Source organism: Mya arenaria, chromosome 16 (assembly GCF_026914265.1).
Source record: "Mya arenaria isolate MELC-2E11 chromosome 16, ASM2691426v1".
NCBI lineage: Eukaryota > Metazoa > Mollusca > Bivalvia > Myida > Myidae > Mya > Mya arenaria.
The window spans coordinates 39,639,199-39,656,323 of NC_069137.1; the positions used below are offsets into that span (position 1 = coordinate 39,639,199).

The 17,125-nt window shown below is 35.3% G+C and overlaps 2 protein-coding genes across 2 annotated transcripts; both read left to right on the top strand.

Moving 5' to 3' along the window:
- The first annotated feature begins 470 nt into the window (after positions 1-470).
- LOC128221630 (uncharacterized) lies at positions 471-4,658 on the top strand. The gene is made up of 6 exons (XM_052930235.1): positions 471-606; positions 952-1,086; positions 1,615-1,887; positions 2,506-2,631; positions 3,326-3,456; positions 4,063-4,658. Exons 1-6 carry the CDS (start codon positions 492-494, stop codon positions 4,330-4,332), a joined length of 1,050 nt encoding a protein of 349 aa, XP_052786195.1. The 5' UTR covers positions 471-491; the 3' UTR covers positions 4,333-4,658.
- A 4,759-nt stretch (positions 4,659-9,417) lies between these two features.
- On the top strand, positions 9,418-15,984 carry LOC128222250 (uncharacterized). The gene is made up of 6 exons (XM_052931204.1): positions 9,418-9,733; positions 9,914-10,075; positions 10,449-10,646; positions 11,512-11,598; positions 13,565-13,695; positions 15,128-15,984. The coding sequence occupies exons 1-6, from the start codon at positions 9,622-9,624 to the stop codon at positions 15,443-15,445; spliced, it is 1,008 nt and encodes a 335-aa protein (XP_052787164.1). The 5' UTR covers positions 9,418-9,621; the 3' UTR covers positions 15,446-15,984.
- Positions 15,985-17,125: the final 1,141 nt, after the last annotated feature.

Consider the following 17,125-nt stretch of genomic DNA (forward strand, 5'->3'; position numbering starts at 1 on the left):
CATCGTTGTCAAACTAATAAAGATGTTATGGTGTATGATGTGTTCATACATTGTAATTCAACAAGTTCAGCTAAAACAGTCTTAAATACTGCAAAACATTACTGTATCAATTAACTTCCAAAGCATTACATATTTGATATATAACAGCGTTTACATTCGTTAACAAAGTTGTTAACTTAAACAAGGTTCAAAACAAATGGCTTATTATTTCGGATCGAACTATTAAAAACACACGTTTAGTCTCAGTACAAATAATATTTGCAAATTATGGCTTAGTATTATATGAACACAATAACTTTTATAACACCCCTCAAAAACGTAAACCAGTAGGACGAACATCCGGTTCATCTAAAATCCGGTTAACCTCTTATATAATGAGCCGTCCATGTACTCTTAAAGGCAGATATTGGGTGTTCACTCCGGTGTACTAATATCGGGCATTTGTTACCTGATACTTATTCTAAGGGCGTTTCTGAACAGGAGGACTCAGAATGGGGCCGTTAAAAACAACTTTGATTTTGCTGGCGGTCGTGTGTGTACAAATGCAAATGATTGCATCAATGACAAATTATGAGTTCTACCAAGCTGTGAAACCCTACATCAATGGTGAGCAATGATTTCTTTTGATTTTCAAACGTAATGGACATATATATTTGTTCCTTGACCTCTCAAAAGTAAAATGTTAATTGATATGTAAACATATTTAGTAAATGAATATTTGTTTTGAAACTTTTATATCTTTGCTATATTGTGATTACACTATACTCTATTAAACTTGCTCGTAAATGACGAGATGGCACCTTTTGTGCAGTTATTTTAAACCCTTATTTGTGGCAGAGACCTTAGAGTCTAGCTCTTGGTGTTACAAACTACAAACTTGGATATTTATCAAATGTAGTTTAAGGAAGGTGTTGTTTTGTCTAGTTATTATGTCAAACAATTACTTTACAGAGGAAGCAGTTGAGTATGCAGGCATAACCGTTATCGACGATGATGACGTCATAGATCTTCCAGGAGGCCCGAACGATGAACTTGACGTGGAATATCTGATGGAGAAAATGGGTCTTTTGGACGACGTTGAATCCGGTTAGATTCGTAAACACTCAATGAAAAATGCATACGTTCATGGTTTAACTCCATTTACATGTAAATGCTCTGTTTAGCCGTCTTAAGTCTGTCATGGCAAAAACTAATAGTAGAATAACTAAGAGGCAAAATGCGTGTTAAACATGCTTAAACGGAACATTCTGTCAATCCACAAACATAACCATACAAGTATGAAGAAATATTTTATAACCTTTACTTCTTACACAAATTTTAAATGGTACATGATAATTCACACTGCGGAGCAACTATAAAATTAGGAATCATGTATAGCAGCTTTTACTTTTAGCAGTGTTGACCTTATTTACTCATGTTATGGCATTTATACAACAAAAGTACACCTTTGCTTTTCTAAGCCAGAGTTTTATACTCAGAGTCATGGCATAAGAAAAAACAGACACAATCATCTGCATAGGTCAGCTGTAAATACCGCAAGTACAGTTGTCAATGCTGCTAACCCTACAAATCTACATTACAATATTGTTAAATCTTACATTAACAATGATGTAGACTCTGAAGAAGAAGACAGCAGCCTGAACCCTCTACAGCGCCTAGGGGCTCGCGCAAGTTGTAGATGTCACAGGATGAGCTGTTCATGTTGTCTGTCCCATACATTCAGCGTCAAGGTCTTCTGGCACAGATTCAGGTTTACTCTCAAAGGTACGGACGTTTGTTTGCTGTACATTGCAGCAGAGGTCATTTTCGCTTATATTTTCGACATGCCCCTGTCACGAATTCAAAACATGCAAGAAAAAGGATCTCGTGAAATTAAGTCACCCTACAGTATATATATCAAATACATCTAAATTTTTACACCAAATGAGTTATACGGAATACTACTGTATAATATTCTAGATCTTAAAGAGGTGTCCGAAACAAATGATATATTTGTGGAGTGTTAGCCATAAACAAGGCTACATATTTTAATCCTCTGTAAACATATCTTTTAATTTCGAGAAATATGGGCCTAATTGTTTTTTAAGAAATATAGTTGGCTTTACGAAATGATCTCATAAACTCTGATCAGCTTTAGAAGTTTCGATACATTGGGGGAATATTGTCGTTTTAGTAAGACATTTGGCTTTAAAAATTAAGCTGCTGAAACCTGTTCAGCTTTTATTAAGAAGTTTCCAGAAATTTGGGCATTCTGTTGTTTTAAGTAAAAACTTTGGCATAACGAAAAGGTCTCTTGAATGCTGTCCAGCTTTAGGAATGTCGATAACTTTGGGCATATAAACATTTTGAATGTTGTTGTTTTTTTTGCATGTATGCATATGGAAGGTAAAACAACCAGTATGCTATTGGTCAGTGACGTTATTTCATTGTGAAATTAACCAATTGAGTACTGGCTGGCAATTTCCATATGAATTGTGACGTGACTCGTAACCTGCCTGATGTTAGTAGCCCAAATGATTGCTCTTTTATTTCGTTCACCTCTAGGATGCATGACTGTCGGCTACAGTCGTGGAACATTCACCTTGGCGTTCGCCCTCAACAATCGTCAGTTGTTCAGAAGAGCCGTCAATTGTAAGTTAGATATCTTGGTACCTTTTCAGAATAGTAATTTCGTTAATAGTCACTTCGGATTGGTTCTAGATTAGATTTGTATTTCTCTTTTTATAATATAGTTAATTCAATTATTGTCCTTTCGCATTGGATCTAGGTTAGATTTGTATGTGCCTTTATTCAGTATAGTTTATTCGTTTATGGTCCTGTCGGACTGAATCTTGGTCAGATATGTTGGTACCTTTTCACTGTGTAGAATTTCGTTTAAAGTACTTTCGGGCTGGATGTAGATAAGATTTATTGGCACCCTGTTCACAGTATATAAATTTTATCGGATCTAGGTTAGTAATTTCAGTTCTAGTCCTTCTGGTAGTTGTTATGCATAAAACTGTGCGTAATCGATTTTGCCAGTATTACACTCTGTCTTTATTGAATAATCTCATTCCACTGTCCTAAGATGTACCACGCTTTAGAAATAAAAAACGTGTATGGTATCTAAATTACAATATTCAACAGTTCGTTTAAGCATGTCCCTCGTCAGTATGACAGTAACCGGCCAGATTGTAGCCAGAGTCCGCAGCGAACTGGATGGACTTAAAATTGTCAGTTTTAATTATATTTTTAAGAATGCATGTCCACTTTCGATTGCACTACGGTGTAAAAAAATATGGTACTTAAATAACTAAAATAATTCAATATATCGCTATCCTTTTAGTAAGGCGTGTCCCTCGTCTGTGTTACGGAGTACCCGGTCTGAAGATAGCCAGAGTTTGCTTGGAACTGTATGGAATAAACATTGCTCAGAGGAGAATCTGTGCCAAAATTGTTGGCTCGCTGGACATAAAGGTATCGTAATTACATAAAAAGTATCGTTTAAACCATATAACTGTTAGTATTAAGTGTTGACCGCTACTTAACATTAAGTGTTGACCACTACTTAACATTAAGTTTTTACCGCTTCTTAACATTAAGTGTTGGCCGCTACTAAACATGACGTTTTAAATAATTTTGTTGTCGCTAAAGTTTATATAATACGTTTATAATGGAACACTGTATGAATATAACTTATTTGGTTTCTATTACGCTTTTTACTTGAATCGCTTATGAGGATCGTCCATGAAGATTTGACTACTTTAGTTGACTCTGATAGTTAACATGATATGAACAAACGAGGACACCGTTAGAATATACCTTGTGTCTCTTATTTGGTTTCTGTTACGCTTTGTAATTGAATCGCTCATGGGGGTCGTCCATGAAGATTTGACTACTTTAGTTGACTCTGTAGTTAACATGATATGAACAAACGAGGACATCGTTAGAATATACCTTGTGTCTCTTATTAAGTGTCTGTTATGTTTTACCTTGATCCTCTTACATGGATCTTCCATTAAGTTTTGACTACCTCAATTGTCTCTGGAGTTTACATTGTACTCTTAAAATTTGAAATTTTAGATCAAGAAATTCAGAGTGAACTTCAATCTTGGATGCGTACGTATACCAATCCTGAAGAACGCAGAGTGGCTTTATTTGGGACAAGATGGAGCTGAGATGCAGTACCAAGTAAATGATGGCGTTGCAAATTTGGCTGAGAACGACGATACGATGAGATACGAAGCTGATGACGTAGACATGTCATCTGATGACGTCGCAAAGCCAGAAGATAAACTGATTGCTCTTTTCATAACCGAGCTCTGGAAATCATTGACCAATATGGATTATTAAATGACACTAATATTTATATAATCATATTCAGTATATTGAATCGAAATTAATATATGGATGCGTGAATGTAAAGTAGACTGTTTAATACACATATCAAAACTTCAGAGAAATTAACAAAGAACAAATATATATGATACTTTGATGTCTTTCTCTATACTGGAATGAAGATACAACAGGTTTATTAGACGGATGGTTGTATTCGACATATATAAGTTATTGCAGTTTCAAAAATCAATAAAAGGCCATCCGGATCAAAACCAATAAATATTGCACTATATAAGTGGTTTAAATCATATATTAGATAATAAATAAATTCTTATCAAGCACTAATGTTTGTTCCAACGTCATTTTAACATTTCGGAATAAAACTTGTAATAGTGAGACGTTGTCGGAATATGGCTGCATTGCACTCAATGAAATACGGACAAGCGTTTTTGCTATATCTCTTTTATGTTTTCCGGTATTTATAAAGATTTAACAGTAAAAAAAAAACATTGATGTTTCATTGTTTCTTAAATTTTAGCTCCCTCTCATTTCAAACTCAAATGTTAGCGTAACGTGCGTATACAAATAAGTGATTTTTTCTAAAAGAAATGTAATGTTATTATTTGTCCTTCGCGAATGAACATCGCGTGAATCCCCTAAAGGAGTATATACGACCGCCGCCCTACTTCCACAATTTAACATGTTTTGCATATCAACACTCGACAGAAATCCTATCATACTCTAATCGCAGCTGTTTTGCATTTGCCATACATGAATGTTTTGCATGATATTGGCTTTTCTACTACTTTTTACGTATGTTTTATGTACCTCTTTTTGACTTTTTGTTTAGTCTCTGTTTGCATGTATACTTATTTTCCACTGTGTCTTTTGCCGCCAGTTAAGTAACATTTTACAAAACAGCCTTCTTTAGAATACATAATTTAGAACATTAATTAAGAGGCCATTTTTTTACTCAACTTATTTTATCATTTTACAGCACAGCCCTTTTCAGAATTTTGCATGATTCAGAAAACCGCTTTTTTATCATGAATGTTTACATGAAATATGTTCATATAAGTGTTACGTCAATAATTTAAACAAAATGTGTTCAAAAGGAAGAAAGGTTACTGAAAAATAGCTCGAAAATTTAAGTTTTAACTTACTCAACTGTTGTTCATACTATGATAAGATATGACATACGAATGTTGGGAAAAACTGTTAAAAACTAAAAACAAAATCCAATCATGAAAAATATCTGGATATATTTGTGTTTCTTTTCCACGAGCGGATCAAGTGGGGGGGACACCCGATGCGTGCCTCCGTCCCTTAAAACGTCAAAGTTTACAATTTATAATTAAACATAGGATAAAAGAGTGATAAAATACGCCCAAAACACCCTTTTGGACTAGATAGTGTTAAAATTGTATTTGAGGAGTACCCGCAAAACCTCCTCCATATACATTAAACCAAACAATTTTGGTTCTGAGGGAGGGCCTAGCAAGTTAAATTGTACGCCCCTAAGTTACGCCCCCTCTAACAGCAAATAGTAGTCCAGCCTCTACTTTTCGTTTTCACTATATTCAGGATTTAAATTGTGTATTCAAATAAGTAAATATTTGAGAATGTCTATGAAAACTTTATAAGACTTGTTTAGAAGAAATACCAATTTGTTGCAAAGAATATTAGGAGCTTTCTTAAATTGGGGACGGCTTTTCTTATATGAATGTATATTGATTGTATACGTTTATGTAGATGTAAACAGATGTTATTTCTAGAGTAATTGTGTCCTCATTAAGAAGCTATTATGAATTCAAGTGTCCATCTTATTGAGAAGTGCAATGTACTCCAATATTCAATGTTCTTGATGTCACCAATGGCCGTTTAAAGGAGCTTAAGCATCAATCCATGTGATTTTAAATAAAGATACGATAACACGGATACAAAGGTAGGATGAATATCGTAGATGTTTGTGATTTCACTAATGATACGACGAAACGGAAACACTGGCAGATGATAGATAATATATATACTGGTATGGATCTTGTATATATATGATAAACCAGGATAAGATTTCGAGTACGTTATTAACGTATATAAGATTATATCCGCATTTGTAAGAGGAGTACGTTAATAGCGAGCGCTATTATTGCAAACCATGATTTACATATACTACTGGATCAATTTAATTACAAATACAATTGCAAGCTTTGCCATTGGTTCAATTTATGGTGTGATAGTATTTAATAGCACAACAAATAATCAATGCGTGTGTACCAAACAATACATTTCATCATAAATGCTTCATCGAAAGGCAATTTTTTGCTTCTTTGCTTCGAATGAAGAGTTTAAACAAAGATAACTTTACCATTTGTTCACTATTTTGATGAAACATAGTGCAGTCTACGCCGCTTACAGAGCCTCGCCTTTGGTCTATTACAGAGTTTGATTTAGCGTTTAGTTTCTTAAAACACTTCGACAAACCTTTGCACAAAAACTCCACCTGATGGAGCACTGTCAAAACATTATTTCAAAAGCAGGTTTGTCGAAGTGTTTGAGGAAACTAATCACGTAATCAAACTCCGGCTACGAAAAGAGGGCGTTGCCCTTTAAGCGGCATTAACTGCCCTTTGTTTGATTTGAAATGGTGAAGAAAAAGAAACTTATACAATGCACATCGTCTTCGTAAACACTTATTATGTTAAATTGCAAAACAAACCTAGGTGATGCACAGGTTATACCGAATATGAACTAAATTAAAGTACATGGTCAGGCACAGGGGCGGATCCAGGGTATGATGTAAGACGGGGCGTAACTTAGGGGCGGATCCAGGGTATGATGTAAGACGGGGCGTAACTAAGGGGCGGATCCAGGATATGATGTAAGACGGAGCGTAACTTAGGGGCGAATCCAGGGTATGATGTAAGACGGGGCGTAACTTAGGGGCGGATCAAGGGTATGATGTTAGAGGGGGCGTAACTTAGGAACGTACACGTTTGACTTACACCCCTCCCTCGTTACCAAAATTTGATTGGTTTGATACGTTGGCAGGCGGGTTTATGCGTACTCCCCCTATTTCTTTAAAACTTTCTAGTCCGAAATTGTGCATTTTGGGCTTATTTTTGGGGTTAGTAACGGTTTAAGCCATCAAACATTCATTTTCGAACGGAAATATGAAAATCTGCGATCTGATCTTTTGTCAGCAATCTTTTTTCACTGGTTTGCAGATATAAACGCACAAATTTTCTCTTTCCAAGACAAAAAATAAAAAAACAATTGTAAATACGGTAAATCTGTGAGAGTGCAGCTTTAATTGTGCGCCTTTACATTAAACAAAAATAACATTATAATTCAACACCCTAACAACGCACCGACAATGGTTGCCAAAACAATCTCACGCAATTGACACAATACAAACAGGAGTATGATATTTATATTTAAACATGATAATTCGCGATCCGAACATATCCGAAGATTTACTTTCATCCGAAAATATTCGCAATTGCACAAAGGCAGTTTAATGAAGAAATGGAAGTTGAGGCACAAATACTGTTGTTGTTTTTAATCGGTTTATTTACATATCCGCACATGAATGCCTTATCGCAGCCACCATCAACTTGAAAACATTATATAATAAAGTTAAACAAATAATTCAAAGTACTTAATGACCGACGTCACCTGTTCTCAGCACTCAACATTTTCAATTTCGTGTCTGTTGAAATTGTGTTCATGTGAATATGTTGAACAATCAAGGTGCAAAACTCAGTAGTATTTTCGCCAGAGTTATGGGTGTTGTTACACACGCGTGTATTTATATTGATAACAAGCTTACCGCGTTCAATGCAAATATTGGCCTGATTGTTCAGACCAGTGATCAAGTAACCTTGTTAATTGCATCGATGTTAACTTTAAAATGTGAACTATTTTGTGAAATTCCTAAAAACAATTGTGTATAACATGGTGTTACAACTGAAACAGTTGTCTCGAACCTTTGTAAAGACTTATCACAAATGCATCCATAATAATTTTAGACCATTAATACAGTAAACCCCCATTGGCTCAAAATCGCTTGGCTCGAACTTCTCGATGGCTCGAACTTGATGTAAAGGACCAATTTACTTAAATTGAAGGTAAGTATTACCGCTTGGCTTGAATTTTCCGAGGCTCGAGGTATTTTCGCAGGTCCCTGCGAGTTCGAGCGAACGGGGTTCGACTGTAAATTGAAAAATAACATTGATAAAGCTTACAGCGTTGTTGAATTTGACAACGTCCTGAACAATCGGATAATTCTTAACGTTTTTATCCAAGTTAAGGCTTATTTCATGCCGACGACAGTAAAAATACCAAGGTTATGACTTCTCGATAGACTGGGTATCAAAAACTGTTGTTGTTTTTTCAACAACAACAATATTGTTGTGTTTCCATGTAGGTATGTAATAAAAAAACTTTGACTATATTTATTCTACAGGTCTATTACATGTGAGTACATCAAAAGTCTGAATCATATGCACCAGTCAATTGTGACCACGGTCCCCCCAAGGTCCGGGGGTATACCGGGGATAGCCGGGCAAATGGGCCGTGCTTTTACCTTTCAGGTGGCCCCGCATTGCTGGGTAAATGCGGTGGTTTTGTCTTCGCTTTAAATATAGCGAGGAATGGGCCTTACCTAGGGTCCCTGGGGTGCGGGGCATTTGGCGGGGATTTTACTGTCTGTTCGTCCCCGCAGGACGAGGATTTTAGCCGGGGTTGGCTGGACGGGGGATGCGTGGTTACAATTGACTGATGCAATACTGCCACTCTAATATCTCTAGGAGTTCCACCTTGGTGCCTTTGCCGAGCGGTTACTGATTTGCATGAAGAGGCGGAGCTTCTTTGCTCACATAATTACAAACAACAACAAAACAACAGCAACAGCAACAACAATAATAACCTTTATTTGGTATATCGTCTATTTTATTTCGCAACAACAAGTACAAAAGTAATTAAGAAAACTATGATTTCAACACAATATCTAAAGTCTAAAGATGAATAACGATTGGTCATTTTACGATAACGTACATCCTGTTTTTGTAAAGAGCTTCTTAAATACATATGCACATCGATTTTCAAACACAGCGTGCGCAATCTCCGGCTCGCGCTTCACACAGCAGAAATTAGGATATCTATGTTGCTTACTTCGTGCCGCTTTCTTGACCTCAGGGTTAACAAATAGTTTGTGTGTACTGAGCTACGTCATATTACGGGCATTGTTAGCTTAAATACACGGACAGTTAATGGGAATTTTTTAAACATCTTATAAACCTTAAAATGGCTGTTATTGGAGTTTTCATGTTGCTATTGACGTTGTCAATGAAGGTTCCAAGCGTCTCATCCTTGACGAACTACGAGTTTTACAAGGCTATTGAACCCTACATATCTGGTAACGTATCCATTGTTTTTAATTATTTTCACGTGTTTTCTTTACCCAACACGAGCGATATGCATTCCTTACATTAGTGTTGATAAAACTTTATTATATTGATTAGCATTTAATTTATTGTATATGTTGTCTTTCTACGGATTACTGTGTAAATGTATTAATGTAATCGTTGTCCAACAGAATCTGATGCTGATTACCCAGACGGAAATCAAACAATGGAGGAAAGCAATGACGATGACATCATAGATATTCCAGGTGGTCCGAATGATGAACTGGATGTTGAATTTCTTGCCAATGCGCTTGGTATTATTTCTGCAGTTGATGAGGAAAATGAAGATGATGGTAAACTTAAGTCAATGTTGTTGTGTTTTGTGTGCTTATAGTCTTGATGTTGTGCTTGTAATTACATGGCCACTTAGTATTTCAATGCGATAAACGTATAACAGTCAAGTTTGTTGCTGTTTTTTTGTTTTGTTTTTATTTGGTTGTATATGTTATTTCCATGTTTAGGAAGCTGACGAACCAAGATGCATTCCTGGTATTTAACCATTATGTGATGAAGTATAAATATAAACACTCATAAGTTTTTCTTTGTAAAGTCACATTTAGATACAAAACCAAATATATTTCTATTCGATTTTCATTTAGATGCGTTTGCACATTGAATAAATGAAGTATATGTAGTACAGGCTAAACAAGAAGAAACTATTTGTAGACCAAATCAACTTGGGTTCCTTGAGTTGGCACCATCATCACCACCACCACCACCACCACCACCATCACCACCACCACCACCATCATCATCACCATGCGCGTGCTTCGTGCCACTGTCAAAGTCACCAGTGTAAATGTTGTGTGTCGCAAAGGTTCAGCGTCAAGATCATATGGAAAAGGATCAAGTTTACACTCAGAGGTAGGTCGAAGGTTGAATTGTAAACGGAAGTGGATAAAGTGCACACTCAGAGGTATGTCCAATATCTAAGATCACATGGCAGAAAGTAATGTTTACACTAAAACACAGGTCAAAGATTCCAGATCACACGGAAGAGGATAAAGTTTACACTAAAAGGTATGTCCAATATCTAAGATCGCATGGCAGAGAGTAAAGTTTACACTAAAACACAGGTTAAAGATTCCAGATCACATGGAAGAGGATAAAGTTTACACTCAAAGTTATGTCCAATATCTAAGATCACATGGCAGAGAGTAAAGTTTACACTAAAACACAGGTCAAATATTCCAGATCACACGAGGATAAAGTTTTCACTCAAAGGTATGTCCGATATCCAAGATTACATGAAAGAGCATAACGTTCACACTCAAAGGCATGTCCAATATCCAAGATCACTTCTATGAGGATAAACTTCACGCTGAAAGGTAGACTAAGGTTCTGGAACACACACTTAAAGGTAGGTCAAAGCTTCAATATTTTGACTTTACATCATACCAATGTTTAACTCTAACTTCATATGTATTTTAGTAAAAAATCAAAATATTTATATTCATCTAAAAGCAAATATTAAAAGGAATGTATATAAAGATAATGTACAGGTCAGTTGTTTTGTAGAATATTATCACTTTTCTTTCATTTTAAGGCAGTCAACGAGGTTCAACACCATCTAACATATCAAACGACTAAAGTATAACCCCTCTGTATCACAATGTTGCTTCATATAGTTTGTTCGGCATATTTCTTACCAAGTCACCTTCTCAATATCATTAATTTGACAATCCGATTAGCTATACCGTTTTCATGATGGTATATTTGGCCATTACAGCTTGCGTGACTGCACGATTTAGTCGTGGACTATTCTCGCTGACCTTCACACTCAACGGACGTCGACTCTTTAGCAAGAGGATCAACCGTACGTTGCATTCCCTGACAACTAATACAGTGCGTGTATACCACGTGATTAACTACGTCATAAATGCTACGTCGGAAGGCAATATTTTGCTTCGGATAAAGACTCAAAACAAAGATTACTTTTCTTTTTCTTCTTCATTTTAAATAAAACAAAATGCAGTCTATGCCGCTTAAAGAGCCCCGCCATCGTTTTATAACCGGAGTTTGATAAGGTGATTATTTCCTCAAACACTTCGACAACCAGTTTTCATACTAATGTTTTGACAGTGCTCTATCAGGCGGCGGTTTTATTAAAAGGTTTGTGGAAGTGTTTTAAGAAACTAAACTCTCAAAAACACGTTGGTAAAATACTAAAGGCGGGTCTATGTAAGTGGTGTTGATAGCGCTAGGTTTCATTTTAAATGGTGAAGAAATAGTTAAGTTATCTTTGTTTTAGACTTTATTTAAAGCAAAACATTGTCTTCCGACGAACCATTTATGATGTAATTTGTGGTATACACACACCGTAATAACAATATAGCCACACTTTGCGTTTAATGCAAGCCGTCCATTATTGATTCAATAAATGGATACTGGTAGAATCTCATTTAAATTTAAAGCTGCACTCTCACAGATTGAACGTTTTAACTACTTTTTTTTGTCTTGAAACGAGCCAATTTTTGCGAAAATCCATGGAAACGCGTAATATAAGACTGCTGACAAAAACTTAGATCGCAGATTTTTATATTTAAGTTTAAAAATTGATGTTTTATGCATTTTCCTTAAACCGTAAGTAACGGTTTAAGCCATAAAACATACATTTTCGAACAAAAATATGAAAATCTGCGATCTGATCTTTTGTCAGCAGTCTTATATCAGTGGTTTGCAGATATTTACACAAAAAATTGCTCATTCCAAGACAAAAAAATAAAAAAAGTTGTCAAAACAGTAAATATGTGAGAGTGCAGCTTTTAAAGTACAATTATTTTTTTTAATTTGACTTTTCACCGAGATAGGTTTTTATAAAATATGTCATATAGGCATATGTCATTTAACCAACAAAAAGTGTAATTGCTGTATAATGAAAGTAAATTTTGACTTATCATCTCCATTTGATATATTTTATCATATAATATAAATTAAACACATAAATAATTTCGATGTTAAAATATTTAATTCACTAACACATCTTTGCATCCTAATGATATATGGCTTACTTTAAACAATACGATTATATGATTTTCTACTGGATCAAGCACAATTATGAAAGACTGGTATTGCGCTTTTCATAAAGGAAAGCTGGATTGATACAGTTCCAAAACATAGATGAAACTAGTTTTGTGGTAACAATATTACAATATGTACATATATATTTATACATATGTGACGTTTGTAAAATAGCGTGTCTGTGTTCGTTTTATTCACAATACTTTTGACTTCATTTCATGCCAAACTTGTAAGATTACATTGAATAAATCACATGTTTTAATCATCAGAACTGCTGCGTTTCCTGACCTGGTATATTATTCACTGAGTCCGTTTTCCGTGACGGCAGCAGGGTGTCAGAATTCGGATCTGAAGGTCACGGATTCGATCACAAGTTCTCGTAACTTCTTAAGCTTAATAGGCTTAAGAAGTTATTTCAATAAGCCAAAATACATACTTAAATTGAATTTTGATAAATAAAAAAAATGTGATTATCATAAAGATCATTCCTATCTAAAGTATAAAAAAAACTCTTAACGAATTAAATATTACGTAAAATTTGAAAAGCAAAAATAGTAAGCAAAGCTTAATCCTGTTAAATGAGACTTAAGACGTTCCGCGAAATTGGGGCCTGGTTATCACCAAGGAATAAATGATGATTCTCAATCACATCAAGCAACTTTTAAATCTGTACATATGTTTGTCGCTGTGAATTCTCAATAAAGCTTTTATAAATTGTTCCGACGTAAAATAAGTTATGCCTTTATTTTTTACCTCATCAGTTCGCCGTGTTCCGCGTTTGTGCTACCACGTGCCCGGTCTGAGAATAGCAAGGGTCTGTCTTGAGCTGTACAATATCAACATCAGAAGTAGGCGGGTTTGCGCTCGCATTGTTGGGGAGCTAAATCTCAAGGTAACACGAAATGGAAAGGAGAAATTGTTTGTTTTAGTGTAATATCCCAATATATATATATTTCACTGATTTAGCACCAAAAGCTATATATTCAGTAGTAGGCGGGTTTGCGCTCGCATTGTTGGGGAACTAAATTTCAAGGTAACACAAAACGTAATGGAGAATTGTCTGTTTCAGTGAAATATCGTAGTATATTTAACCGATTTAGCAACAACCCCTATCTATTCATAGTATGCGGGTTTGCGCCCGCTTTGTTGGGGAGCTAAACCTTAAGGTAACACAAAATGTACAGGAGAATTGTTTGTTTCAGTGTAATATCACAAAACATTTCACCGATTTAGCACCAAATTCTATATATGTAATTTTAGTATACATCAGGTGAAATTTTTTCCTAAAAGTAGTATTGAATCAAATGTTGTATTTCACCGAATGGAAAATCTCAAAACCTCAAAATCTATGTAAAAAAATCAAAACAGCGAAAAATAGATACTTTTATCGTCTGAAACAGAATAAAATCAATTTATTTTAATACGAAATCTCTTAAAAATCTCCGAAAAGCATAAACAAACACTTGCCTTGTTGAAGTAAAGTCTTATATATGTGTTATCTGATGTGACGAATACGGCTGAATTATATTTTGAATAAAACTTGTGTTATCATTGGACAGATTTAACAGGATTCAGGTTAGCATTTGCTCTCACAGTGACGGGGACTCTATATGATGAAAATAATACAATAAAAACGTCAGGGAAAAGACCAGTAGTCTAAAATTCAAATATGAACCTGCTAAGAGGCACAAGGCAAGGTTGCAAATGACAATTAACTAGAAACGCACACGTATATAAACACCACATACACATATAAAAGCACCACAGATAGACTGCATTACGTATAAACATCGAATTCACATATACAAGCCCCACAGATAGACCGCATAACGAATAGCAACACATTCACATATACAAGCACCACAGATAGACCGCATAACGAATAGCAACAAATTCACATATACAAGCCCCACAGATAGAGCGCATTACGTATAAATACCACATACACATATACAAGCACCATAAATAAACCACATTGCGTATAAACACCACATACACATATACACGCACCACAGTTAGACCACATTACATATAAACACAACAAACAAATATACAAGCACCACAGTTAGACCACATTACATAAATAATACAACATACACATACACAAGCAACACAGACAGACTACTTTGCGTATAACCACCACATACATATAAACAGGCACCACAAATAGGCCTAACACTTATCAAAATAAAGTTACCGATACATGATAGGATAACCGCCTACATGATAAGCCACACTCTTTGAGTTATTCATTTTGGAGATATTATGTACTGTTATAACTATGATCCACATCGTATTGTAGTTCTTGTATCCTCTCGTTTCAGATCAAAAGGTTTAGAGTTCATCTGAAACTAGGGTGCTTCCGTATCCCACTAGCCATTGAGGATGGAATAAGTCCTGATCAAGTCACTGACGATGGAGAGGGATGGAATAAACATAGATCGTTGACGGAGATGTTTTCCGACCTGGCACTGCCTCTCGATCAAGTAACGTCCGATGACATGGCACTGTCTCTCGATCAAATTGCGTCCGACGATTTTGCACTACCCCCCGATCAAATTGCGTCCGACGACTTGGCACTAAAGTTTAGAGCGTTGGCCGAGTCAGTGGAAGGAACACAAAATGATGACTCGGAAGATTAAAGACATGTTTCTGTATCCCAACCGCAGTGTCGGGCTGATAACAATCGAAATGTGTATCAATGTTCCTTCGGTGTTCGTATTCTTGTATACATGTATTCATATAAAGTTTCTTGTTTTTTTCTGTTTGTGCAGTAGCTGAAACTATAAACAGTTGTTTGACATTCCTAAGAATTCACAGCAAATGAGCAAATATATAACGGTAAAACATCGATGGAATACGAAGCACATTTTTAGAAATCAAATCTCACTTCAAAAATCAAATAAACTTTATCTAGTATTATATTTACCGTCCATGGATGATAATCATAAAACATCTTAAGACAAGCTAGCTTGAGTCACTTCCCCTATTTCAAAAAATCTAATTTGTGATATGTTATAAAAACTTATTGAATTATTTCTTTCAATTTGACTATGGAAGTTTGAGGAAATGATTCAAGACGCCTTATGAATACGGCCCTTGAAAAAATTGTTAGCAAGCTCGCCAGTTGTTCACTTTATTACAAAGTATCTGTATTCTTTGAATAAAAGTATGTATTATATGAAGACTCGTGACGACATGTGACTGATCCCATATATATGAAGTAACAAAAGCACATTTAACTCCAGCTTTCGTTCGACTAAACCATAATTGATAGAAGCTCAAAAGGTTCGAACAATGTGCCATGTTCATTCAATTTCATTTCGAGTACATCTTTATGGCTATGACCTGTATACAATAAAATATTGTTATATATAACTGTTAATCAGGATTTGTTATTGATTTGATTGGTTGAATAGTATTTCAACGATTGAGATACATATACCACCATATTCTTTAGCTGTTCTTTGGTTAAACCATAGCCTTATCAAAGGCACAAGAATCATTGACAAACATCATTAAATGATATTTTCATTTTCAAGTCAACGTCCTGCCTTTACCTGTCGTTAAATCGCTACACTTAATTAATAGCAATATAATAAATGTTGCGAATCACTCTTTCTTAAGCACCAGCATACATCCAAGACTCGCGGAGATGGTCGAGGTGTTCCGACTGAGAGAATAAGGTGTGTGGACGTCAAAACAATTATGTGATTGCATTCGGAGCTCCTCGGCCATTTTTTTCGAAAACAACTTCGGATGTATGCCGGTACATAAGTAGAAGTAGATCGTAAAACTTGATTTATGTCATCAATTAAATGTAGTGTTTTAGCTTGTATCTGTTGATCTAAGTTTAAATTGATAGTCAGTGAAGTGTATTATTACAAACATAATTAAGATTCCCATGAGTTGAGTAATTAAGTTTAACTGCTAAATTAAATTACTACGCGACCTACTTGCAGCGGCCTTAAAGTGTACCGATTTCTGACATTGTAAACCGTCCATATACATCCGATGTTGTTTTCGATAAAAATGGCCGAGGAGCTCTGAAGGGTGTAGTTAATGAAGTTACCTTACAAATCTGGTTGATACAGTAGTTAAAATAAGGATTTTTTTGTAGGCAGCAAATTGGATATAGTCAAAATGTAGTTATGCAAACTTAAACTATGATTATGCAAAGTGTCTGAAAATCTAAACAAATCACAAATAGCAAATCATTTTTAAACTACCCTATATGATACAGCGAACGTTTGAATGTCCAAAAATCACAAAGAAATATCATGTACCAAGAATTATATTTTTTGAATACACAAAATCTGGTC

What these genes read in the sequence shown, in the direction of transcription:
- LOC128221630 (XM_052930235.1), top strand. Translation starts at nt 492, where the DNA reads ATGGGGCCGTTAAAAACAACTTTGATTTTGCTGGCGGTCGTGTGTGTA. An exon ending in TTTGGACGACGTTGAATCCG is followed by an intron (nt 1,087 to 1,614) that starts GTTAGATTCGTA and finishes ACAATGATGTAG; the next exon opens with ACTCTGAAGAAGAAGACAGC. An exon ending in TGAAATTAAGTCACCCTACA is followed by an intron (nt 1,888 to 2,505) that starts GTATATATATCA and finishes GCCTGATGTTAG; the next exon opens with TAGCCCAAATGATTGCTCTT.
- LOC128222250 (XM_052931204.1), top strand. Translation starts at nt 9,622, where the DNA reads ATGGCTGTTATTGGAGTTTTCATGTTGCTATTGACGTTGTCAATGAAG. An exon ending in TGAGGAAAATGAAGATGATG is followed by an intron (nt 10,076 to 10,448) that starts GTAAACTTAAGT and finishes AACTATTTGTAG; the next exon opens with ACCAAATCAACTTGGGTTCC. An exon ending in GATCAAGTTTACACTCAGAG is followed by an intron (nt 10,647 to 11,511) that starts GTAGGTCGAAGG and finishes TGGCCATTACAG; the next exon opens with CTTGCGTGACTGCACGATTT.